The 25,435-nt window shown below is 50.4% G+C and overlaps 8 protein-coding genes; 3 read left to right on the top strand and 5 right to left on the bottom strand.

The window, feature by feature from the left end:
* The first annotated feature begins 792 nt into the window (after positions 1 to 792).
* Positions 793 to 2,591, top strand: CHC_T00007229001 (hypothetical protein). XM_005710749.1 is given in 2 exon segments: positions 793 to 2,241; positions 2,242 to 2,591. The coding sequence occupies 1 exon segment, from the start codon at positions 793 to 795 to the stop codon at positions 2,239 to 2,241; it is 1,449 nt and encodes a 482-aa protein (XP_005710806.1). The 3' UTR covers positions 2,242 to 2,591.
* A 1,856-nt stretch (positions 2,592 to 4,447) lies between these two features.
* Positions 4,448 to 4,879, top strand: CHC_T00007230001 (hypothetical protein). Its single transcript, XM_005710750.1, has one exon. The coding sequence runs from the start codon at positions 4,448 to 4,450 to the stop codon at positions 4,877 to 4,879; it is 432 nt and encodes a 143-aa protein (XP_005710807.1).
* Positions 4,880 to 4,928: 49 nt separating this feature from the next.
* On the bottom strand, positions 4,929 to 7,134 carry CHC_T00007231001 (hypothetical protein). XM_005710751.1 is given in 2 exon segments: positions 4,929 to 6,321; positions 6,322 to 7,134. The coding sequence occupies 1 exon segment, from the start codon at positions 7,132 to 7,134 to the stop codon at positions 6,322 to 6,324; it is 813 nt and encodes a 270-aa protein (XP_005710808.1). The 3' UTR covers positions 4,929 to 6,321.
* Positions 7,135 to 7,794: 660 nt separating this feature from the next.
* CHC_T00007232001 (hypothetical protein) lies at positions 7,795 to 10,431 on the bottom strand. The gene has a single exon (XM_005710752.1). It carries the CDS (start codon positions 10,429 to 10,431, stop codon positions 7,795 to 7,797), a length of 2,637 nt encoding a protein of 878 aa, XP_005710809.1.
* A 2,642-nt stretch (positions 10,432 to 13,073) lies between these two features.
* On the top strand, positions 13,074 to 16,140 carry CHC_T00008573001 (DNA mismatch repair protein MutS homolog, MSH4). XM_005710753.1 is given in 2 exon segments: positions 13,074 to 14,513; positions 14,514 to 16,140. The coding sequence occupies 1 exon segment, from the start codon at positions 13,074 to 13,076 to the stop codon at positions 14,511 to 14,513; it is 1,440 nt and encodes a 479-aa protein (XP_005710810.1). The 3' UTR covers positions 14,514 to 16,140.
* Positions 16,141 to 16,144: 4 nt separating this feature from the next.
* CHC_T00007233001 (hypothetical protein) lies at positions 16,145 to 16,564 on the bottom strand. XM_005710754.1 is given in 3 exon segments: positions 16,145 to 16,152; positions 16,153 to 16,259; positions 16,534 to 16,564. The coding sequence occupies 2 exon segments, from the start codon at positions 16,562 to 16,564 to the stop codon at positions 16,153 to 16,155; spliced, it is 138 nt and encodes a 45-aa protein (XP_005710811.1). The 3' UTR covers positions 16,145 to 16,152.
* A 39-nt stretch (positions 16,565 to 16,603) lies between these two features.
* Positions 16,604 to 17,098, bottom strand: CHC_T00007234001 (hypothetical protein). XM_005710755.1 is given in 3 exon segments: positions 16,604 to 16,844; positions 16,940 to 17,049; positions 17,050 to 17,098. The coding sequence occupies 2 exon segments, from the start codon at positions 17,047 to 17,049 to the stop codon at positions 16,604 to 16,606; spliced, it is 351 nt and encodes a 116-aa protein (XP_005710812.1). The 5' UTR covers positions 17,050 to 17,098.
* A 3,551-nt stretch (positions 17,099 to 20,649) lies between these two features.
* CHC_T00007235001 (hypothetical protein) lies at positions 20,650 to 22,599 on the bottom strand. XM_005710756.1 is given in 2 exon segments: positions 20,650 to 20,733; positions 20,734 to 22,599. The coding sequence occupies 1 exon segment, from the start codon at positions 22,597 to 22,599 to the stop codon at positions 20,734 to 20,736; it is 1,866 nt and encodes a 621-aa protein (XP_005710813.1). The 3' UTR covers positions 20,650 to 20,733.
* Positions 22,600 to 25,435: the final 2,836 nt, after the last annotated feature.

Genomic DNA, 25,435 nt, shown 5'->3' on the forward strand with positions numbered 1-25,435 from the left:
ATAACGCGGTGGGGATGGGGAAGGAGGGGTGCGGACGGCGATGGCGGCGGGGATTGAGACAAGATGTCATGGAGATGGTGCTCCTCCGTCGAAAAGCACCTGTGCCACGTGTACAAAAGCGGCTCGGGATGATAGACGCATCTCAAGACACGTGTACCGTCACTCGAAGAACGCTTGCCTCTTTTCCATTGGTCACAAGAAGGCCATCCTCCGTCGCACAAGTGTCGATACCTGGGCCCGTCACGCCGAATCACCGCACTCTAAATGTGGCCGCGAAAGCCGCCCGCGGCAACTGTCAGACCGCCTCTACGACCCTATTTGGCTTCCCCCCCATCGCGAAGAACACTAAATATATCAGCCCTGCGCGGTCGCGGGGCCCGGCCCCAGCCTTATCATACTCGACGTGACCCGCCTGCTGCTTAGATGTAATGCACACAGCACCCGCGTAAACTCATTCTGCTTTTGCCGGATCCCCATCACACTTCTTCAACACTAACCACCCTCCGTTCCGACAACCACCCTCCGTTCCGACGAAACGGAACCAAATCTAACCATCCTCCGCCCCGACAGTTCCCCCCCCCCCCCTCTCCTTCTCTCGCACTCTAACACCCGCTCTCCAAACTCAAACCCACCGCCGCACTCTTCCCACCTCCCTACACACACTGCACTCCCCTGTCATTCACAAGGGCAACCCTCCCGCCCCTTCCAACCCCGCCGCCGCCGCTGCCCAACCTTACCCCAGGGCCTCCTGCCCGTTCTCACCGCGCCCGCTCCCCCTTGCTCGCCCCTACCATGTCCTCCCTCTCGCCCCGCGTCCCGCTGCTCCTTTTCTGTGTACTGCTGCTGCTAAGCACGCTCGCGCGTGCCAACTACGGCCACGAGAACAAGGAGCTATCGCCGGACGCCAAACAAGTTCCACTGCGCGAGGACGACGCCGCCGTGCGCGCGGACGATGAGGCCTTTCATAAGGTGGAGACCGAGAAGGAGGCCCTCACGCGCAAGCTCAACGAGATTCAGTCGCTGCAAACGCGCATGTTCTCAAAGGCCGAGCTGCTGAAGAGGGTCACCGCCTTGAAGTCGAGAATCTCGGTCAAGGTCCGCGAGGAGGGCCGCGTCAAGGAGGAGGAGACAAAGGCTGTGGAAAGCTTGCGGTTGGCAGAGCAGAAGAAGAATGCCACCTTTGATGAGAAGGAGCATATTGCGGAGGAGAGGAGAAATATTGAAAAGTTGTTGGTTGATTTGAAGGCGGAGGGGGAGAATTTCGATACCGCATTCTCCAAGATGGATGCGGATAGGAAGAAGGCAGATGCTCGGGAGAGGGAGCTTGAGATGGAGAGGGAGAGGTTGATGAAGAAAGTCGAGGGCTTGGTTACTAAGTTTCAGGATAGTGGCTTTCACACATGGCTCGAAAGGAATGTCGATATTCTACACCCGATCATCAAGGAGACTATACTGAAGACCACCAATGCGTTTGAGCCTGTGTGGCGCGGCGTCGACGAGGCTGCCGAGCTGAACGAGCAGCTCACCAACGAGACTACAGAGGCGATCAACCAGTATCTTCCAGCCATCAAGAACAGCCCCTTTTACTCTGGCCTTATTTTCTACGTCATCCTACTGTGTCCGACTGTCGTTGCCGCATGGCTCGTTATGAAGGTGCGCCAACGTCTCTCGCTCATGACAGTGGAGCACTATCTTATTGCGATCAACCTCTACTTCGGCTTACTGTCTGTCGTGTGCGTCGTCATGACCGTGCTGAGTCGCACCGACATTCTCATCGTCTTCCGGCACCGGTCACAGCATATGGCAGAGTCGTTCATGATCCTGCATGGCTTCCTTTTCGTCTGCCATCTCGTCCTGCACGGCATGACCGCCTACGTCTCCGGCGCGCTCAAGGACTTTGCCCAGTACATTTGCATGTCGTGCGTGGGGTTGCACTTTTTCATGAACGCCTACAAGAGAACCATTCTCAATCAGGACCCTCACATTGGCGCCCCTGCTTACGTCATCTACTCGGTCATCTTTTTGTATACCCTTTATGATCGAGGTAGTTATATCATTGAGGCGGCTGTTAAGGATCGAAAGGCCGATACTTCCGCGTTCGCGACATATCCGGACCAATCGTACACACATCAGAACCCATCATCGTCGAAGGAAGGTCGGGATAATCCTGTCTATTTCGCTGGGCTCCCGATTTTCTCAAGCTCCACACAGTCTGCGATGAACGACGCCAAGACAATCTGAAGCCATGAGGTGGAGTATGCTCGCTTTCTTACAGCTTGCCTAGACTGGCTGCCGTCTGGTGTGTACTTGCTATCGGTCATCGTGACCGGGTTATGGGGGAAGCCCCTGCTGTAACACCGTAAATTTCTGGCATTCTGGGCGATAAACCATGAATGCTATCTTGCGTCCGTGTGGCAAAGTGTTGTCTGGGGCACGTCAGTCCTTCATGCAATCAAGCACCGATCCTTCGAGAGGCTGGACGTACAGGGGGTTCGCAGCGCACGCGTTGCAGGAGATAGCAAGTATCGCAATTGTATGACATGATGTAGATAACGATTTGTGGCAACGTCGTAAATATTGCATTGCTTTCTCAATTCGAACTTTCCCTCACCTAACTTTTTTAAACATCAAGCCCTCGGATCAATTCATAATTAATTGGAATCTGTTGGCGAGCGTCCTTCTTCTAGTTTTAGCATGTCGATATGCATTACAGGTTGTGCCTTTCCCATCATCTCTTCCCGCCGGTTTGGTCAATGAGCCCACGTTTTGCCTATCATTGGCGTGCTCCTTCGCAAGCGATTTCGAAATGAGTCTCCGATTTTCTCTCATTCCATCCTTGTTTGTGCTCATATTTGTTTTTTCGCTTCAAGGGATAGAGGCCGAAAGAACAACCAACGACATTAAACGTTCGGGCGGTAGAGTGACGGGACCAGCGAAAACAGAGAAGCGTTCTGTCGAGTCGCAGATGCGTTATGCTAACCGACTACCTCTCAGTAAACCCATCGTCCGAGATGTTGAAAACAACGTCAGGGATGGGAAGTTGTTAGGCCTAGCAGTCGCTGATGGGAACAGCAAAAATAGTTTCAAGCCAAGCGCAAAAGATGGTCTTGGGTTATCTGTAGATCCAGATGCCGATCAACCACAGCCACCCCTGGAACGAACGAAGAGGTCCTTGGGCGAAAGGATTCCCACGTCTCCTCATGAACAAAATGTTACGCAGCCTCGGGAGACCTTCAGCCATACAGCCGTACCTCCCAGCACAAGAGTACGGCCACCCAAAGACGGCCGTGGCGCAATCAGTGTCCAGAAAGAAGAAGACAAGCTGCGTAATGCATCAGTGAAGCTTGTCATGTGGCTCCGAAACAGACTAAGGAAGCGTTTAGGCGACGTCGCCGAGCTGGAAGGTGACATGCAAGCCGAGAAGATACTGCTGCAAAATTTGAATGAATCCATTGTGGAGACTACAGCAGCGAGGGAATATCAGATACGCGTTAAACTCAAGACTCAGAAGAAGCTTTCCGAGTTTGAAAAGGACAAGGAAGAGCCAGAGAGGCAGCTGCATGCCGTGCAAGACTCGACGAAGAAGCTCTCTGATCAGTTGGCAGACCTGGGAGAAAACTACAATTTTCTGGCTGAAAGGCGAAGAGAGCTACAAAGAATGCTACGTGAAGCGGGGTTTGCCCACTGGCTTGATATGAGAGGAGTAGAGTACCTACCCGCTACCGCAGTCGGCGTTCTCGCGAAATCCACTGAATTGTTTGAGCCACTGTATCGTGATTTTCAAGAGGCTGTGCTCCTGGACCGGAGACTGGCTTCGGCTGTCGAAGGGGTGCTACCAAAACTAAGCGAACGAAGTCTCATCGGATCCGTTATCGAGGAGTTCCTCATGTTGCTTCCCACCATTCCACTACTCATGGCGTGGGGCATAGCATGTAAAAAGCTATACGGCTTGTCAATTCTTCACGCCGTCATGTACGAGGCCATCGGTTTCATGGCCGAGTTTTGTATTTTATTCTTGTCCTCTGTGCTCTTTGGCCGTGAGATCATTGGCTTACTCGGTGAGAACAAGTTTTCCAAGTTTGTAAGCGCAGGTCTCTTCATCAATGCTGTTATGTATGTGGGATATATGTTTTCGCAAGCACTGGTTACAGTGCTGCAAGGCTCCAGATACGAAATGCTGCAATCGATTCTCAGTCTAGCCGTTGGATATCACTACTACCGAATGGTATTTCGACCAGTGATGCTGAACGAAAGCGTCAAAGTGTCAGCTGTTGGACACGCCTTAAGCATCTTCGTATTCGGTTTGATAGCCTACGAAAAGAAGAAAACGCTACAGCTGCAATTACCATTCGAGGATGAGTTGAATGAGATTTTGATTTGTGTAAAGGACTGGGGGTGGGAAACGTTGGAGGCCATGAAAGACATCTTTCGCGAGGCAAATCCTCAAATGGAGTCAGTCCCCGAAACAAGATTTGTACCTAGCATACGAACGTCTATGTCCAAAGACACAAGGCATCTTGCATCAAGAGCCACTATGTCTGAGGACACAAGGCATCCTGCACCCCGAGCTTCTGTGCCTAAAGATACAAAGCACCCTGCACTACGAGCTTCTGTACCTAAAGATACAAGGCATCCTGCACTTCGCAGCTTCCCCGCCGCATCCGACCGCCTCGGAGCAAACCAAACGACGCCAAGACAGGGATATGGCCGGTGGACCGGGGCACGCGCCCCGTCAGGTTTCCGTCATCATAACGCAGCTCCGCCAGAGCGTTATTCTCCACAGCACGCACACATCGCTAGGTCTGGCAGTAGGCACAGAACTCTGTTCACTCGTTCAGAATCCAACAATTCCACTATCTACGGGTCTTGCGGAGAATGAGTGAAGCTTTCGTCCTCGACAGCATGCTCTGCACACAGATTAGCATGGCTTGACGGATGCCTTCGCATGTACAGAGTCTGTACACGCTCTTACACGGCATTACAGTAATGATGTGACGTTTTTTCAGTACAGTATCCGAACTATCGCGTGTCCATGGCATCATAATCCTTCGTCATCGCTCTGTGTCGTGTGCGAGTTCTTCTATTTTGAGATCTGCAGCCACTCTTCTGGGAAAGGGTTTAGCTTGATCGTATCGTAGGGCGTTCGATGATTTGTGGCACTGCTCGCCATGAGTAGATTAAGACGAGCTCGAAATTCTGTGTCTAAGCTCTTACTTGCAATTATCTTGCTTTCGCATTTACAATGCGCAGTACAGACCGCCGATTCAAATGGTGCTGCAGACTTGCCACCCGTGAGGACAGAGGTGAAATATCTGGAAACAAAAGATAAACGGGATGATGATCCGCAAGAAGCGTGGGAGGAATGGGGTGAGACTCACAATTCAAGAAAGAACCCTTTTCCGAGGCGGCAGCGTGAGATCAAGCCCGGTATGGACATCAATACCATTATGGGAATGGCAATGAAGCAACCTAAGGTCGTCACGGCTGTACTGACAGAAAAGCACGGCTCCTCTCCCAATATAGGGCGCATGGTGACCACAAAATTCCGAAACCAGATGAATGCGGCTGGCATTGGATGCAGACTGTGGTTTGTGCCACAGGGGCGGCAGGTCATCGCAAATTGCGAAACCATTAGAGATGGCCATATGGCCAAGGACTACATGGTCAAACAACCCGAAATTATTAGGACAGTTATTGACAATATTCCGTTTACTCCGAACCCAAAGTCTGAAGATGAAGATGACGACGACGACGACGACGACGGCGATGGCGACAATGACGACGATGACGACGATGACGAAGATGGCGACGCCGACGAACGCGCAGTATCGAATGCAGAGTCAGTGAACCAACAAGGGCCCGCAGAAGGGAGTCATAGACTGACCAACGACGAACTCTGAATTTCAAACGCATCCTGCAGGGAAATTGGAGATACCCTGCACGATATCGCGGACAGATTGGCAATTCGGTCTGAATCCATCTCACAGTCATCTCACTACGGGTCTTCTCGCCATGGCATTTCATCTAGTTGAGTTTGTTAGCTCAGCCAGTCATCGAGAGAATCAACTGTTTCTTCATCCACGGATACCCTCTGGTCAGGACCGGATAAGCAATCAGATATATCAAGATGTTCGCCGTTCTTCCATAAAGCTTCCAAGTTGTAATTAGCTCGTTGTTCAGGAGATAAGATGTGGACCATGAAGTCTCCGTCTGTGACGCCACACACACATAAGAAAATCAAAGGAACGGGAACGAAGCAAGAAAATCAGGAAACAGTTCGCGAGCAGTACGGGGCGGATAAAGGAATAAAAGAAGCAAGTATTACATACAATCCAAAAGAAGCCACCCTGAATTTGCTGTACCATCCCGTCGACGAACAGGCATTTGATGCTTCTTGACCAGGTCTTCTTCGATCAGATTTCCAATAGCGCGCACTTGTGGTGAATTCTTTCCAGTTGCTATGACAATGAATGAAGCAGTATATGTTAGTTTGCTCACTCGCAACGCAAGAATATCACCCGCTTTTCGTTCGTCGGCCGCTTTTACTGCGGTGCGGATGTACTGGGCCGTTTCGTCCTCAGATATTGGAGGCTGTCGATCTGCATCACTCGTTAGCGCACTGTCAGGCGGCATATTGATTTCATCGACAAAACTCCCAGTTCTCTTGCGAATTTTCTTGCGCTTCTCTTCCTTAACCTCACCATCAGGTCCGATGACTTCAACAATGTTTTCGTCGAGGTCGTCATCATCATCATCAACATCGACAATAAACTCTGACATGTCTGCATAGTCTGAATGTTCAACCAGTAGCTTCTCGACTGGGACTTGCTTCTCGCTTCTCTGATCCCCAGCAATCATGGACACCCGGTACTGTCGGTGAGAGCACCGGCACATGAGCACATCTTGTCGTGCACAAACGAAAGATGCTCGCTTGAATCCGAAAACCAACGACGGACTTGCCACAAAAGCTCTTTGCTGCTCCATGGTTGGAATTTCACCAATTACGCTTTCTTCCAGACAATTACGATGACTGCAGCAACCCTTGTTAAATGCTTCCCGCTTCCCCGCAAGCAAGACTCCACACCCGCTGGCCTGCTCGACATTTACGAAAGTATGGTGTGCTTGAGAAAACATCTCGCATGACGGCCAGTAAGGTCTTTTTTTGGAGAATATTCAACATTTATGCGCCGGGATCAGGCAACTGGACCCCTGCCAAAACGCTTTTCTCATGTACAGTACACGTGTAGTGAATGCCGCTCTGCAATTGTGATCTCATGTCGATAGACAATACTGTACAATTCTATATCGTGCAGTACCCTTGGTACAGTAGCATGTTTGACCTCACTCATTCGTGAATGCTAATATGAGGCCTTATTAGTAGCAAGTTACCTACTCTTTTGCAGCGAAGATGCATCTACGAGCTGCTGCAGCAGTAGCGTTGGGACACGAAGAAGCCGAGATTGGTGGAAACACGCCATGAATGTCCTCCATAAGATCCCCCTTGGACCCATGTGTACTGTTGCTCTTTCTACGAATTCGGCATCCTCGATGCGGGAGCTAGGATTGAGATACTTGTAGACCCACTCCAAACCAGTGAGTTTAGAAGTGAAAGCAGACTACTCATAGTTCTCACACATCCTTCATCGTGCTCTGCCGGCACTCATTGAATCTCAAGGCATAGTTCACTTTACATTGATGCGGATAGATGTTGTATCATCGCATTCTACTAAGATCCTATATTTCGATGCAATGAGAAAACTGGTAAAACCTATCACTTCAAATAGTGCAATGATGCTACGGCTTCAATTCTGCCAGAGTTGCTTGGGGAACGTACGGCACTGTTTCTGTTTCTAAAACGGTCCCGTACCGCTCCATAACCATGCCTTCAGCACGAAGTTCTCTGCAAAACTTCTCCCGTAGTTGTGGGGCGATTCTCATTTTGTAAACATTAACCTCGCTGGTATCCCTTCTAGCCTGAATCGTTGTTACGGGGTTGTTGTAGTCTCGATTGCTGAGACACTGCCAATAAGTTTGTTTTGCCATCTCGAGTTGCTGATACGAGTCGCTACTCTCAAGACAGAGCAGAGCGCCTAAATTTGATTCAGCTTTGGGGTCAGCAGCTGAGGCAGATGCCCGGATGAATTCAAACGCCTTATTGGCTTCGGGGAGAGCACTGCTCGCCCCAGGTGTATTCAACAACCGCAAGACACCCAAGTTATTGGCCGCGTAAGCTTGGAACCTGGGACTTGAGGTGACGGATTCTAGAACACATTGATAGGCTTTTGCAGCCACTCTGCAATCAACTGGAACATCTGTCGCGCCCAAAGAATACAAATACCCTACGAACAACCGCATCGAAGGCTCTTCCCTCACAGCTTCCTTCAAACACTGGACAGAGTGCCATACTAATTGTGGCGTCATCTCCCAGATGTGTCCATCTATTCTTGTGGGATTAGAGAGAAGAAGATGCATGAGGTCTGCAGCAGCAGCAGTATCTCCTAATGCGACTGCCTTGCATATAAATCTAATTCCTCTCTCCATATCCTCCGGTATTCCACATTGCCGACGTCGATCAATCCAATCCAAGCTGCAGAGAAAGCAACCGTAGACAGCAGATGCTTCAAAGTTTCCCTCCTCAGCCGCTGCTTGTAGTCTCATGACCCCTCTCATGTCGAATGGCCCGTACGCCTTGTCTGGTTCGCATACATCCCACACAGGATGAAGCCTTGCCATAGTTCTGGCTGCTGCCTGCAAGTCTCCAGCAGATCTCTGTCGAGCTGCATCACAAACAACTACGCGACGATATGTGTATAGATCAAGGCCATCACTATGCCCACTTTCGAATCTAGCTCGAATTGCCGGCCCAATTCTTACTGCTGCATCTACTATTTTGGCTGCTAAGGGAGGATCCCACTCTGCGACGATCGCAGCGTAAGACAGTGGATCATTCTGCATGATAAAGGGTTCTGGAAATGGAGCATTTGGATTCGCCGCATGTCGTATTATAGCGGACCCAAAGGCAGCCTTCACGGCGATCTGTTGATACGAGATTCGACGTTCGAGAGCTGGCATGCCATTGTAAAGCTCCTGTGTGGCGAGACACCAAGTCAGCAGCGTGTCCATCTTGTCTGCGTTGATGACACAGCGCACTTCCCAAACCCGACGTCTAATCTCCTCGTATAGTACGGCACCTGTATGAATCTCGTCGATTGAAGGCAGAGCCCTTCCGCGGTATGTTGTGTGGAGATATTCCCCAAACATAGAGAGATGTATATACAATTCGAGCAGCTGGCGGAAGGTGAATCGGCCTGGAATATTGACAGATTGGGAGACAATAATGCCCGGTGCAGCATCGACCAACTTGGAGTGAGCGCTATCCAGACCCTCTCTAAGCTCTGTTAGTGGTTCTAACACTGTTTGTAAAACTCTTCGTGACGTCTCTTCAAGCAAAGGATCTTCTTCACCCCTCTCGTCTCGTACCGCAGATTCGTAGATGACGGAAAGACGAGACCACCTCTCGCTTTGACTAGGGTCTAGCAAGAGTAAGAGCCACTCATCCATGCTTTTCGAACCAGCTAGATGATCTCTGGAGAGGCCTCGGACGCCTGTCCCAAAGCGAATTTGTGGAAAAGGGAGGCCTTTGCAAAAGGCCAAAGCGGCTTCTCGAGCTCGTATGACCATGTCATCTCGAACACCAGGGACTTGTTCATACCAAGGAAGCCAGCGATTATCCCACATGTATTGTTCCATACGGTTTGTAAGGTCACGAATCTCCTTTGCGCTGGGCTTACGATTTAAAAACAAGAGCTCTGCTTCCACGTCAGCAGCAACCTGTTCAGCCGAACGGTTCAAAGCGATAGCACCTGCAACACGGCAATCTTTGAAAGCAGAAAAGACGAAGGCGAGATCTAGAAAGCGGATAAGAGTAAGAGAAAGGGCTTCGTGTCTGCGTTGACGAGTGACAACGGCTCTGACTCTGCGCATGACATCCCTCTCTGCAGCGGCGGTCTCGTTGACATGAGTAAGTCTCTGCTCCTCCCCTTTTCTAAAGACCAGATTGATGATGATATTAACGAGATCACTCTTTGCGGCATACAAGGCGGCGGTACCGCGGACTTGGCGAGAGGCCTTGCAAGCGTCGATGAGAATACGCCATGGTGGGGCGATATTTGTATTCTCCGGAGTGGTTGTCCAGACGGAGAGTTGGCGAAGGTCATCCAACCATGTACCCCATGAGTAGAATCCTCCGGTCCATCGCAAAGTAGGTGTGCGAGCAACGAAGGCGGTAGCGGCTTCGTTGAGCCATTGCGGGACGGCTTCCGGCTTTGTGAGTTCTGCTTTTCGTGGTAGCACACGGAGACGTTTCAGGGGGACGTCTTTATCGGGGAGAATACGGGAAGGGACGGTGGAGGAGTGGGAACGCTTTCTCATCTAGGACATGGGGGGAAAGTAAGTGTTGAAATCGGAGAGACAACTCGAGGATAATGGAGGACTAGGTATGGTAGAGAGTGGAGAAAAGAGCAGTGGGCGAAGGTCGAAAGAAGTGGAGGAGTTTGGCGGGGTGGGTGGAGAGGCGTTTCGGTGTGGATGCGAGGATAACTGTGGGGGGGGTTTCATTCGAGTGGAGCGGCGGCGAAGGGGGGAGATGCGTCGTCTGTTTCCCCTCTACAGCGAGGCGGGCAAGTAGCGCTGCAGGTATGGCAACGAGGGCATCAGGGGAATGCAGTACGCAGTCATGGCTGGGAGGCCGTGTAGATGCGAATGGGCGAATGGGAGGGCTGGATTATGCATCCGGATCGTGGAATCGCGTTTGACATGGACCTAAGTCTTGCAAGCCATGGCACATACAGCCAATCAAAAGGCCCCACCGCGGGTATGATTTTGGAAGGCGTCGTGGGCTATCCATCCCAATCTGGCTTTCGTGACTGCATTGTCATGTCACCATGGTTGATTTGCAGTGACCATTTTCCGCCGCGCGTTCATTGGCTGCAACTCTGAAAGCATACGCGAAGGCACGCTAGTTTTCATCCAACCAGTGTGAGTGTTGCTGCAGCTGTGTCTTTCCATCGCGCCCGATTTGTGCTATGCATGCTTTTCATCCATGCCGTGAGACCTACATTACACGTGTGCTCATGATACACATACGGAACGTTCACGATCATCGCCACGCGCACTATCGGCTCCAACAGAAACATCGTCTTCATCTCTCTTGACTTTCATTTCGCACTCCACCTACGATGGCTATGTGCAGCAAATTTGGCAGCCAACTACCGCCTCCCTATACATGTTCACAGCCGTCAAACATTTCCTTCCCCCTGTTTCCGCACCAACCGAAACCCGCTACTTCACCGGGTCCTCTAAATCTCTTTCGCACCGCCATGCCACCCCTATTCCTACAACGCTACAACGCTGCCCTCCCGTTCTTCGATGCCTCCCTCATCCCGTAAGCGTCTCCATCCAGGCACCCCGTCTACGCTCACCCGCGTCGTCTCTCGTACCACCACTTCCGGTCGTGCACGCACGCGCACGGGCACACGCACTGCCCGCCAGGAAGACACCTACATCCTCGCCGTCATCGACAATGCAGTCAACGATGTCGGCTTTTGCGCGTACAACCTCCGCGGTTTCGATGTCGAGCTCAGGCAGTTTGTTGATTCCAAGACTTTTGTCAAACTTGTCACCGCATTGTGCGTCTTTATGCCAGTCGAAATTCTCATGTGCGTTTCCAGCGCTGCAGGGCTCCTCGATCAGGCCATTCAAGCATGTACACGCCTAGCCAATGTTAAGGTATGTCATCTGCCGCCATACCGGAAATGTCGATTCAACTATTTCAGCCCCTGATAGCTCGTAATTCTAACAATCTTCACACAATTCAACCTTCTTCCTTCTGATCCGTGTGTGTCTTATTAATTCTATTTCAGCGAACCTTCATAGGTCGCACATATTTCAACGAGACCTATGGCGCACTCATGGCCGATAAGCTCAGCAATGTCAAGTGTCCCAACCTCCACAACCTCGGCGAATCTTCATGCTACCTAGCCCTTGCATGCTGCGGTGCCCTCATTCGATACACGGAGCACATAGATGAGATATCTTTTGCCCCATCGAGTCTTAAGATTCGTTTTCGTCCCAACGACGAAGCCGTTTTTCTTGACATTTCTGCCTTAGAGGGTCTTGAGATTGTCAACAACGCTCGCCGTCGCGTTGGTGTCGGAGGGAAAGCTGCCTCTGATTGCCTTCTTCGTGCCATGGACAAAACCAAGACCCGAGCCGGAAAGCGTTTTATGAGGCGGTGTCTCCTTGAACCAAGTGCGAACCTCCTCACTATCACTATGCGTCAAGACGCTGTCGATGAGATGACCAACTCGGAAAAAATGTACTTTGACGTTGTCGCCATTCTTGCCCGCTTTCCAGACCTGGAGGGTGCCGCAGCCTCTTTGATGGCGAGGGAAAATTCGAAGCTACGCTCTATCGGGCTTATCGCAGACCCTGCTCATTTCGATTCCACATCTGCCGAAGACAGTGACTGCTCAAGGGAGGATGCCGCCCTCAATAACCCTTTGACTACAGGCAGAATACAGTCTGCATCTCCGCCGTCAATTCACTTGGTAAGGAATATCCTCCAGATCAAGGGCGCGCTTCGGGCCGTATTACCTCTCTTGGAGGCAATTGAGGGTTCGCAATCGGCACTACTAAATGGTGTAGCGGAAAGCATGCGACATCCTTCTTTCGCAACTTTGCTTCTAGAGATTGATGGTATCATTGACCAAGAGGCACTTCCAGCAAAAGAAGCAGGGAGAATGCGTATGCAAGGAGCCTTTGCGGTGCTCTCCGGACGAAACGGTTTGTTATGTACACACCACATATCCTTTGGGCCGCATTGTCAATCTTCAGCTGTGATGTAGATCAATAGTATCTGCTCCTCCACCTGGAGAAAGCTGGAGCAGATAACGTTGATCTACCTGACAGCTGTCTTCATCCTTCGGTAGTGCCTAACATTTATAACATTCTCCCTTATTTGTCTAGGTCGCCTTGATGTCTGTCGCAAGACACTCTCCGAAAACAAAGAGGATATGGACGATTTGGCTGAACAAACTAGGACGAAGTATAATATACCGAAGCTACAACTCTCCATGCACTTGAAGAGGGGCTTTCACTTTTCAATCCACAAGAAGTTCCTCGATGTGAAAGATTTTCCTGATGAGTTCATTCAAATCGATGCTGGAACGAAAATACACCGGTTCTCCTCAAATGAGTTGGTGCAACTGAACTCAAGGTATCACGATTCTCTACAAGAAATATGGAGGATAACAGAGATTGAGCTTGGTTCCCTCTTGAATGAAATATTTAAAGTTGAGGCAATCACAGCGCTACATCGCCTCTGTGACAGCATTGCCATCCTTGACACCATGGCCTCATTCGTGAGCTATTCTTCTTACTGCCAGGCAAGCACTGAACGTCCAAAATTGACTATCGGTGGTCCGATTGCGATGCAAAACGCCTTTCACCCAGTTCTGCTTGATATGAAGCCACGCGTCGCCATTCCCAATGATGTCTTCCTCGATGAAACGTCTGCTCTTCACTTGATATCTGGAAGGAATCAAGCTGGGAAGTCGACTTTCATACGCATGGTCGGTCTCATTACCGTCATGGCCCACACCGGATGCATGGTTCCAGCCAAATTTGCTTCGATCCGAATTTTGAAAAGAATAGCAACGAGGTTCAACACCAGCGACGACCCATCCCAATCTCAATCGAATTATTCGAAGGAAATGCATGACATCGCTACAATTCTGGAAGCGATTCGTCAGCAAGAAGATAGCACGTTTCTTGAAAACTGCGGAGACAAGCAAACCACTCCATCCCCAAATTTGCCGAGCATCTTGATTCTTGTTGACGAACTAGGACGATCGACATCCACACTGGATGGTTTTGCCATTTCATATGCTGTTGCGGAATATTTGTCATCATGTCCAAATGTTCTGACCTTGTTCACAACGCATTTCTTGGGACTAGGAGCAATGGCAAATATCAATCCGGTCATCAAAGCATTTCATCTTGAGACAGTCCCTTTGTTTGAGAACCAAATGACATCAATAGGGACAGGACTTGCTGGTAGAAAGTTTACATTCACCGTTCGAAGTGGTACTTTAACTGAAACTAGTTATGGTATTGATACCGCTAGACTAGCGGGCTTCCCGAATCAGGTTGCGACACAGGCACACGAACTGCTTGCGGGAATGCCAGTGCGCAGTATTGCCAATGCGAATGATTTCGCAAAGGCAAACCTTGCCTTTGGCCAGCGTGAGAAACGGCAATTGCAAAAGACAATATCACTGGTCTCGGTCGCTCAGAGAATATCTCTACTACAAAGCTCGGCAAGAGACCCCACCCAAGCTCGTAGTCTGTTACTGGAGCTTCAGAGAAAACTTAGAATTTCACAGAGGACCACGAAGAGCAATCGAAGTCAATCCTCTGGCTCACTGGTGGCAGGCGCAACAGAGGTCGAGTAGATGGGCTTATAATTAACAGAAAAGATCGACGAGCAGGACATCATCTTGGCTACTAATCTGATGATGGCAATAACAGTGCGGAGAGATGCCTACTGTTTCCAAGCTTGTGGATAAATGGTGCAAGGCATGAACGCAGTCGCTACGATGACCTTGGTGATGAGTCTTGGGCGCTCCCCGTAGTTGTAGAGTCTTGCGAAGGCGGAGGTGGCACTTCCCCGCGCGCTATTGCTTCTTTCTCGAGCTGTTGCTTCGCGTGATGAATCTTGGCTTGAATGTAAATGCTTCCTCCCTTTGCTGGGTCATTAGACTCGAACAGGCGGTCGTAGCGCTTGTATATATCCTTCAATCCTGCGTCCTTCTTCACGCCCAGGATTTCCGAGGCTTCCTCTGCACTAATTCGACCTCGCATGCTTCTCCCGCCAGCCCCCCGGGATGCACCGCCGCGAGCGCCATTGACCAGCGCCTGCTGGTACGCTTGCACAAATGCTCGCGCAACATAGCCCCCGCCCATGATCAGAATTTGCGCTATCACACGGCCCGCCATGCTGTTGTCACGTGAAGACGGCAATTGGTGACTCTCAGAATACTCCAAGCCTTTAAATGCCTTCCGACACGAATATTGACACGCTCTTCTCAACGTCGTTGCCGGGTGATACCAAACGCCCTGGGTCCACGGAGCGACCAACGAGAACCTGGGAGGCCACATGCTACTGTAGCTATAAAATCAAGACAAAGTAAAATTCATAAAATTTAGTTTGAAATGAGACGCCGCGGCAACACTTCACCGACGTTCGCTATCGCCCGTGGCTCGCCCTGGAAACTTTGAAGTCGGTTTGAGAGCATGCCAAACAACACTGACAACCAGTAACATCAACCTGCTACTTTTACTAAGAGCACTTCCATGCAAATGGAACAATCTGTGGACAGGTTTTGGGAGGGTTCCGATGGTGACGATGAACCGACCCTGGGAGAACGAGTGCAGGTGGCGAAAAGGGAACAAGTCCAGCGAGCATCCGAGGCTTTTGCCCGACCATACCGGACCAACCAAGCACCCGACAGCGTTGCGACGCGCTCGAAGAAGAGCCGGCCGCGTGAAATATCATCACGAAGACCAGTTCCTGTGGGGAGAGAGCGGTGTCTTGGAATTAGTGAAGGTCGAGGGCTTGAACGCAGCGTCCGTAAAGCGTTTGACCCTCGTTTCGAGGAGCACTGCGGAGATCTTCGAGAGGGACATGTGGAAAGGAACTACTCCTTCGTGAGTGAGCTCCGCGAGAAGAGAAAATCCGAGTTAGAGAAAACGCTGATGAAGGACAACGGCAACGAGGAAGTAGCTTATGAGTTACGCAAGATGGAGGAAGAGAACAACAGAAGGAATGTAATTACAAAGAGGAGAGAAATTTTACGAAGGGTTCGCGAGGAAGAGAAAGAGGCTGTGAAGCGGGGCAAGCAGCCATACTTCTTGAAGGAGAAGGACCTACGTAGGCTGGAAGTGAAGGAGAAATTCAAGGCGCTCAAGAAAACGGGAGGCGTTAAGAAGTATATTGAAAAGCGTAGGCGCAGATTGGCAAGCAAAGATAGGAAGCTGTTGCCGGCACGGAGGCTGAAAGAATAAACTAGTTGCAATCAACATGAGCTGTCTTTAATGCAAGAATATGTGGTTGTTGCCCTTGGCTTGAACGTGGTCTGCGCTTGTCATGACCGCATGACCTAGAGCAAAAGCATGTTCTTCATAGAATATTTGGGTGACTGTCGAATATCGATGAAACGGGAGTTTGTGGAAGAGTAAAAGGCTGGTTAGCAGTCCGACGGACATGCAATAACTGAGTTGTGTGCATAAGATACAAGGTTGCGCCTCAGACTCTTCCTATTCGTAATTAATCGGCATGGGAAGCCCTCTTAGAAGAGACCCGATACGATTCGGATTGTTCCAGTGTTACTGAGAGATCATCATATGCATACTAGTATGGGTCATAATGACACAGACAGGTGTTACACAGAAAAAAGAACGTGAAAGACGTACCGCATCGTTTGGTATCTCCAACATGCCTCATCAAGCGACAGTGGATATAATAAAACGCCTCGAATTGGGCTTACGGGCCGATATGCCTCATCGAACGAAAATCGGGATAATTGAACTCTGTTATTTCACTCATGGCTCTCGCTTCGATAACGCTGGACACATTGGCACCCGGTGGCCCTGTACGGCACCAAGCCCTCATTTCTTCAATCTGTGCCCTCGTTCCCTGGACCAGCACCTCAACCGAGCCGTCATTCATGTGCCTGACAAAGCCGACAAGTCCAATGCGCCTGGCCTGGACGGTAGCGCCCCCTCTACATGACAGGCGTGAAGTGGGTGAGACCGAGTGTTAATGAATAAGAGTGGGTGTGAACCAGTTCGTGAATGGCGTGGGTGTAGTTTCACTCACCGAAAGTCAACGTCCTGGACATTGTCGCCAATGGCATGGAGCGTGACAGTGTAGTTCTGCGGGGGAGCAGGTTCTTTAGCTCGACGGCGACGGCGAAAAAAGCCGCTCATTGCTTGAGAGAGGACTTCTCTCTTGACTTAGAATGGATCTGCGGTTCGTTTTCCGCAGCAGTCAGGTCGAAGCGCTCGCGCTGGCCATGCGAACTTTGCGAACCGAAACAGGCTCCATAGATATACGCGCCTTTTTCCCGTATCAGCAGCCTTGGCGACGGATCAATCAGTTCTATGGGCGATGAAATAAAGACGGATATGAAGGACAGATGTTGTGAGGTGGACACGTGTGCAGTTGTTTGTGGATCAGCCGAAGACCCTAATCCGGAGCCCGTCTGCAGTCTTTTCAATGAAAACAACCTCAGCAGCCTTCGCCTCACAGTAATTGGCGCATACTGCGGAAATACTGTGCAGTAGACCGGCCATCTCACACTGCCTGGGGTTAGCAAACATGCGCCAACCAGCTCAAAAGACTACACTACAGTACTGTAGCCTAGAGCCGGGCCCGTATCCGACCTAAGTGTCGGACACCTACCGCATTCCAAGATGCTCACCTCTCTAGCCTGTGCCAACCACTCACGACATTGATATAATCACCTCGACAACATGCTCTCGTTCACACAGAGTCAAGTCAATTAAGTCTGTGGAACGCTTCAACCTCTCGCACATGTGAGCTATATCGACTGCTTGGCTTCCACGTGCTCTGCTTCCCCCCTTTTTTTTTTTTTTGATAGCATATCCTCCGTCATCTTAAATACCAGATACGATTTCGTATCTGCGATACGAAGGACCCCGCCCCCGGGACGTTAAGATTGTTCCCTTGGAATATATGTTTTCATGTTGAAGAACTATCTATAGTACCGAATCTCCACAGCTGGCCCTGTGGAATGCTGCAATATGCATTTTCCAACCACGGCATTTGCACGCAAGGCAGCGTTGTCACGGGCGAGTGTTGTTGCAGAACAGCCTGCCGTACCGCATCCGCGTCGAAATTACGGCGGCTGCTGAGGGACAGATTCATACATGTACCGATGTCATTTTGCAGCATGCAAGACAACTTCTCACACCACGAAAGTTCACGCCTCTCCGCTATCAACACTGGTGAGTGCACCAGTCAAACAACAAAAGAGAAGCGAAAATGAGAGCTGGTTCGAATAACGTGTTAATTGCACACCCGGGTTCTTTTTAGTTTGACGCTACGCCTATCCCTAAACTGGATCAAGGAATGCGAAATGGAGAGCATTATGGACACGGCGTCCTTTAAAGCTACTGTAGTCTTAACTTTCTCTTGCGAAATGATACAAGTTGTCCATGTCCGTGATCATCGAATATGACTACGGAAAATACAGTCATCCCCCGCAGTAGAAGATCGCATCGGAGGCCTCTCAGAGGCGCTTCTGATTTTCTTCCAACATCTGGCATCTCATCCAGGTGTCCCGGTTGCGACATCTCGCCACTCTACCGAAACGAGTGAGGAATTCGAAAATGCGTTTATCCATCGGCACGACGCTCCTTTCCAACCAGTTGTTGCTTTGCGGTGATCTGAGCCAGCTCTTGAGCAGCGGGCAAATCTTTGGTCTCCAAAATTGATCCTTCGAGAACGGGCCGGAGACAAACTTGACGTTAGGCCAGATAAGGCAAATATCATACGCCGCATGGGCGGGGCAGTTGCCTCGTCGGGAGCTCAGAAGCGTGTTCTTTTCCTTGCGGGTACTGTACTGGTCGGATCTGGCACCAATGGGAATGCAATCGCAACATTCCTCGCATACCGAGTAGACAAAGTAATCGAGACCCATCTTGTTGGCGGGGACGGAGAAGTTCTCCACCTGCCTCACCCGGACGGGATCACAGTTGCGGTTGAGACGAGCGTAGTTCTCTAGTTGGGCTCTGCACGCTGGGTCGTCCAGATCGTAAATGGCTTTGCAGTTGACAAAGTTGCCCCCCGGACCAGGTGGCTTGAGCTTGCATGCTCCGCAAAGCTTCGGCGGGAGAACGATTTTCTCACAGGTCACGCCGGCTCCGTTCGATCCCTTGTTGTCATGGCAAGGGTTGCGGCCCGCGGCGGCAAGAGTGACAGTAAGGACGAGGACGAGCGCTGTCCGGAGGACAATCATCTTGGCGGTGTGCGGAGAAAGGAAATATCGACACCTGGGGTTTGAGCAAGAGTTTGAGCAAGAGTTTGAGCAAGAGTTTCAACTGCAGAAAAGTGGGATTCCTTTTGCTGCAAACTGGGAGTTAGAGAGGGGTCGGTGAGGGAAGCTGGTCCATTTATATCACTTCTGGTTCCGGAGGGCGTGGTGAGACTGGACCAGGTTTGCAAAAGTGTATTCAAGTGATGGCGCCCAGTGTCTCTTTGAAGCAGCATGCATCTGTACGGGCGTGTTTGATTGAGTGGGACTGTAACAAATACAACTGGAGCTTTAAAGAGACGTGGCGGGTGTTGGCTAGATTTAGCGGGCGGGTTGCAAGTCCGGCACATCGCAACACCAGCATTAAGCAAAGGACTCAAAAGCAAGGCCGTAATTTGCGCAGCGACTGGTCGTGTGCCGGTTGGTGAGCAGGCATGCGGTTTACACGCGTTGTGGAAGGTGTCTTGCGGCGTGGGTTGCTACCCACCGGCGAGGGCCTCTGCCTTACATTGAACACCCCTGCCGTCGTCTTGAAGAAAGTCCTTGTTGGACGGTGCTGAGCTCTGTTTCGGCTACTGTACGTACTGTACTGCGCCAAGGTTTCGGGAGAAGCCTTCAATTTTGGTTGAATATCTTGCGTTTACCACACACTCTGCGCCTGTGACTGGACACTTGACTGTACACTTCTTGTCCTCTTTCCTTGGCTTCGCTGCTCCTTTGCGATAGAGCGCTCTGATGGGCGATTTCTCCGTTGCCCTCCCGCTCGTCACCCCCCGCGCGGCTGACACCTGGAGCCTCCGCATCCATTCCCAAACCTCCGCGCTGGCATTCGGCGCGTCCTTTTTAACTATCGTCGTCGATGGCTACAACGTCAAGCGACACATTGGCCACGTTTCGATCCATCTCGCTTCTTGCCACATGTGTGTGAGCCATGACCGTCGCTGTGCAATAAACACGTTCGTGTGCCGCATTATTGACTGTCATCTCCGTATTTAACTGGTTTGTTTTACCGCCATTTTTCCACTGCTTTCTGTCACCGTCGCTGACACATTCGGCCCTGCATCATACTGTAGAAAAGTTATTTTTGCAGTTCAGAACCCTTCGGTACAGCACATATCGCATCTACTGCGTAAAGTTTACTATAGAACCTTGCGATACAACGCACTGTGTTTCATATCGCGTCGCAATTCCGACGGGAACGAGACAATGGTACTGTACCCAAGGGTACGATATCCAGTGCGCATTGCACAGCATTTCTGTACTTCAGTCTTAAAGTGCAGTTTCTCTCAGAGGACCACGTGCAGCTCGCACACTGCTGTACTGTACCAGGGTACTGTACATGTGGCCGAGTCAGCGCGGCGGTGAATGCAGCTTGGGCAAACTCTCCTTCAAGCAATACCGTAACACTCCGCACTTTCAATCTTATCCGGAAGTCTGAATTCGAGTCTCCTCTACAGTACCCAGAACGCGGCACGTTTCTCATGCAAATGTAGCCGCCGACAACTAACCTTACCCGCAACAAAGAAAAGGTTCCCTTATGTCAATTTACAAACAGCCTTTCTCGCGATTATGTACACAGCGGCCAAGTCAAATCTTCACCACAACTACAGTACACCTACTTGTCAAAATGATACACTCCCCCCTCCCTGCGCAACGGAATGGAACCATCTGGATAGCGCCGATGCAACCCTTTGATGTACCCCATCGCCACATCGAGGCGGCTTCGTATTGTTTCCTTGTCTCTTCTTGTCAGAAAAATGCGAGCCTCTCTATACTTCATAAAGCACCACGACTTCTCAAACGAACAATGCATATCCTTTCCGCCCTCCGGCTCATGAAAACTATACCGCAGCCCAGAATTCCCACCTCCCGCGTAGTAAAATCTAACATACCGCCATGGAAAGATCTCAAACATCGCCCCTCCAGCCGGTATGAACATCGTGTTTACCATATTGGCCCCGTGAAGCCCCACGGCCATCCCAAGGTCCTTCACCTGCCTCACCTGCTCCCCCAGGTTCATCGTCCCGCTCGTGTGTACATGAACCAACTCCATTCCGTGCTTTTCACAAAGCTCACGCAGAGTGCTTTCAAACCACCCTTTTCCTCCCGGCGCCAGCCGCCGTCTGGATCTCGGTGATCTCTGCAGGATGCCAACTCGCAGCGGTGGCACACGCAGTGATACAAAGTTGCGAATCCCAGGCCCGTCATATTTCCCAATGCTCGGCAGCTTGAAGGCCTTCATGACAGCTTCGCGAAGCCAGAGCGAGTCATGCGGAATGACTGGCCAGTGAGAGTCGTCGAGCTGCTGCTCGGGACGCCACACCGGCGTATCATTTAAAAACGGAAAGGCGTCGATCCTGGCCTCTCGCCCCAACACTATCCCCCGGCGCCAACATCTGAAGTCGCGAAGGGGATCATACCGAAGTTTACCAATATGGATCTGCTTCCCTGTCTCTTCCATGACCAATGGGAGAGTGGCATTCCGAATGCCAACATGCCACTGCTCATGATAGTTGAACCCTGACCGGAAGAGGACGTGTATATTTTTGATCTCGTCAGCATCAGGAACGAAGAGATTCAAATTCTTAATGACGTAAAGAACATAGTTCCAGATCCTGTTATAATGGCATATATTGTAGGACCATGGATACTTTGGAACAATGATAGCAAAATCGGGCAGCCACTCGACGGGGTGATGTCTTGGGTTTGGATGCTTGATCGTTGCAATGGCTTCGGTCCAACGCTGGTGTGTGGTAAAGTGCTCCTTACCATACATGCTGACAACCTGCCTCCATCTCCAAGCAGCGCATGACTCATTAAGGCCTGCCCTGGCTCCGGGAATGATTTGCCCCTTTTCTACGGCGAGGACATTGCATGACCCCGATCCACGTGGCTCAAAACTGATGAAGTGGTCAAGGTGCCCACCGGACAGACACACAGGGTTTGGGGAATAGCACATAGCGCGAGAGTTCATCTGCCAGAACGCGGCGGGGTCTCCTTTCCGCACCGGCTGCTTCGCCGCATCTGGGAGGCCCAGGGAAAAACATTTCTCAGTCCCCGTTCCGTACAAAGCCGAGTCTGGCGGGTTTTGCTCGGGGGGCAGATCATGGTCGATGCGGCGCCACAAATGGACCGATTTCTCGCTCGCGGAGAACGGTTTGGGGATTACATTTTGATCTGTGAGGTCGTGGTCATCGTTGTGTAGCGGTTTTTGATGGGAGAGAATTTTGCTCGTCAAGATATGGGTTTTTTCACGATCCGCGACTTGGCGGTGATGCGATGTGATGAGTCGGAACTGTCGCTCAGCAATAGCGAAACAGGCGAGTAAACAGAGCAAGCCGAAGAAACGGAAGAGACGCGGGGAGACAAAATCGAGAGATTTAAGAGAAGGCCATCGCGGACGGAGGCGGGCGCGAAGGAGATGAGAAAAAGGCCTCGCTAGGTGGCGGCGCGGGTGTGCATGCGGGTGCTCCGCCGCCATAGGGAGGGGCGGGGGTAGGTCGGCATTCACTTGAGGCGGGCAAAGTGGAGCATGGGGGTGGGGCAGACGGACGACAGTGTGTTACCTTTATCAAGCACAAGCAATGGAGAAGAGAGAAATTTGAAAACGAAGCAATTTTTTGTCTTTGGCAGCATCGCGAGTAGCCGATGTGGATGTTTCCGAATGGCCTCAGCAGGAGGAGGGCTGATTTTTAATTTTTAAATTTGTTCTTGAAGGCAACAAGGTTTGGAGGGGTAAGGAAGAAGCAGTGCATCAAAAAATGCCACGCATCCGGTATTCAAAGCGCTGACCAATGGGACGGCGCAGCTGACCGGAAGAAATAAAACTGTGGCGTGTGACACGCGATGCCAGCAATGACCGACAACGCGCCCTCTTCTCTGCCCAGTCAACTTCGTCCACATGGCACTGAAAATACTGGAGAGAACATTCGAAAAAAAGCATCGACGGAATGTGAAGTACCTTCACCCACACATGCATGACTGCCCAGGGCCTTGGCGGTCTGCTGCTGGTACCAGCAGCCAACTTGAAGCGCCTTACCAGTAAGGCGCTTCAAGTTCGCTAATCGAGGTTGAAAGTTTTGAGCCTCTCCTCTTTTCGTGTAGTCATACTGTACCCTTGGTATTGCCTACTCACAGTTTGCTGCAAGCATAAAACTTACCCTCCTTCGACTGCACCAAAACTTTCCAAGCGTGCCTCACTAAAGGCGCTCGGCACTCGATCCATTCGTTTCCCGACACGCTCTGTAAAGCGTGTTGGGAGGAGCGCTACGTTCAAGGCTCGGAGCCCACTCATCGTAAACCAGGAAAGCACTGCACAGTATGTACAGTAAGAAGTATCGTGACAAGGAGTTTGTCATCCCTTGGCCCTCAATAGGGCAGTGATAGGGCTATATGATTACGGGCGCACATTAACTCCTACAGTAGGTCTTTCTGCCAGTTATGGAGTATCTGAATAAATACCAGATGATTCATGAGAGACGCCCCCTTTTAGTAAAAGCGCAGGCTGTCAGGGTAGCATACCATGTGTTTGACCTGAGAACGAAATGCATGGCAAATTATTTTCATATTTTTCAAAAAGCGACGTAGGATAAGAACACGGAAAGTGTTTACTGTATTGCTCGGTGGTGCTCAGAAATCTAAGTCCTCTCAGTCTCAAACATAGCTTCATCTGCGGGTCCGGCATGGAAGCTGATGTCCATTCTAGCCTTGCGCTTCTGCCTATATTTTGCCTGCACTCTCTTCCGCTTCTCAACCCTCTCCTTGCCAAGTGTATATCTTCTGTTCTTGACACGCCAGTACAGATTGAGGTCACCTCCTCGTAGCGGGTGCCACCGGACATGCATGTTAGTAATTCCCAACAGAAAAGAGAATATCACATCATAAAATTTTCATCCCACCGAAACTGCGAACCGAGTACATTCTATACACCACACAATCTACCAAAATGGTTTTCGACGATAATTCTATACGACGCATGTTCTCGATTTCTATTCTTCTCTTCCATGTTCAAGTACCGTCCTGGCTTCTTTTTCGTAGGCACAATACCTCGAACTGATTCCGCAAGACCCTGGTATCCCTTTTCTAAAAGGCAAGCCCAACTATCGGGGTACCTATCACACAGGGCATCAGCATCAAGAATGTCTTCCTCGCCTTCGATCTTCTTCATCATCAACTCTTGCTCTGATTTCGTATTGAAAAAATGTCTGTGTCGGCAATGGCACCGGCAAAATGAACACTATACGCGATTGCCGCACCAATTCGTAAAACTGATACCTCTGTCTTGTACTCATAAAGCTTGTGCTTCCCCGAAACTGTTTTTTAAGATTCCTGGTGATTTCCTTTAGGTCTGTTGGTGTGGTGGAAAGTAACATCCATTGCGTATCGGGCATAGAGATACTTTTTGAATGCCCGGTTGCTTTTGGTTATGCGCTCCATGGGCCAAGCCGCTCCAGCTCCAATTTTTCATAGCTCACACCTGCTGCTAATCAAATAAACTTCTCTACAAGATCTCTCAGCGAAGGACCCTTAATCTTGAACATCCGACCAAGAAAATCTCACTGTCCCCCATGGTTCATGCAGCTTAGTACAATGAAAATCATGTCCCTCTCGCCGTGTTTTATCTTTCTCTCTCTTCCCGTGTTCTAGTTCTTGAGCGCCACATCCTTGAACTTCATCCAAACTTCTTGAAACTCGTCGGGCGAGAAGTTGCACATTTTGATAATGGCGCAAGCCACACTAGACTGGTAGAAAGAGTCATAAGTGGGCGTACTGGAGTCTGTTTCCTAATCGGTGTCGTTTTTGAAATTCTCCATTGGATAGGCTTCGAAGTCATTTGTGCGGTTGACAGCTGCCTCGGCAAGCAGCTGTAGCGCATTCTGCGCTTCATGTGGGCTGATCGACATTAGGGATCCTGGACCCTCGATGGTGGGAGGCCGTATCCGGCTTTTGGTGTGGTACTTATCGCAATTTGTTACCATACAGTAAATGACTTTGGGGGGAGTGAATGTATTGGCGCACTTTTCAATGTGATAATTATTTCTCGAAATACCGTACGTCCGCCAAAAGCTGAAATATCCAGAAAAGAGATTTTCATATTTGTGAAAATAGTGTTTTCACGAATGACCAAATCTTTCGTGATACATTCAGTCCTCTTGCCAATTACTTGCCCTTTTGGTGCTCCACTGAGTTTTCGGCTTGAAACACGGTAACTATTTGAAGGTCTAGTAAAACCACCCTAAAGCACCTCAGAACTGCGGAACCATGCCATGCGCAAGAGATAACTTGGGCCAATACCTCCTTACGTTTGAGTGCTGTGC

The sequence above is a fragment of the Chondrus crispus genome, genomic scaffold, assembly GCF_000350225.1.
Source record: "Chondrus crispus Stackhouse genomic scaffold, scaffold_67, whole genome shotgun sequence".
Lineage (NCBI taxonomy): Eukaryota > Rhodophyta > Florideophyceae > Gigartinales > Gigartinaceae > Chondrus > Chondrus crispus.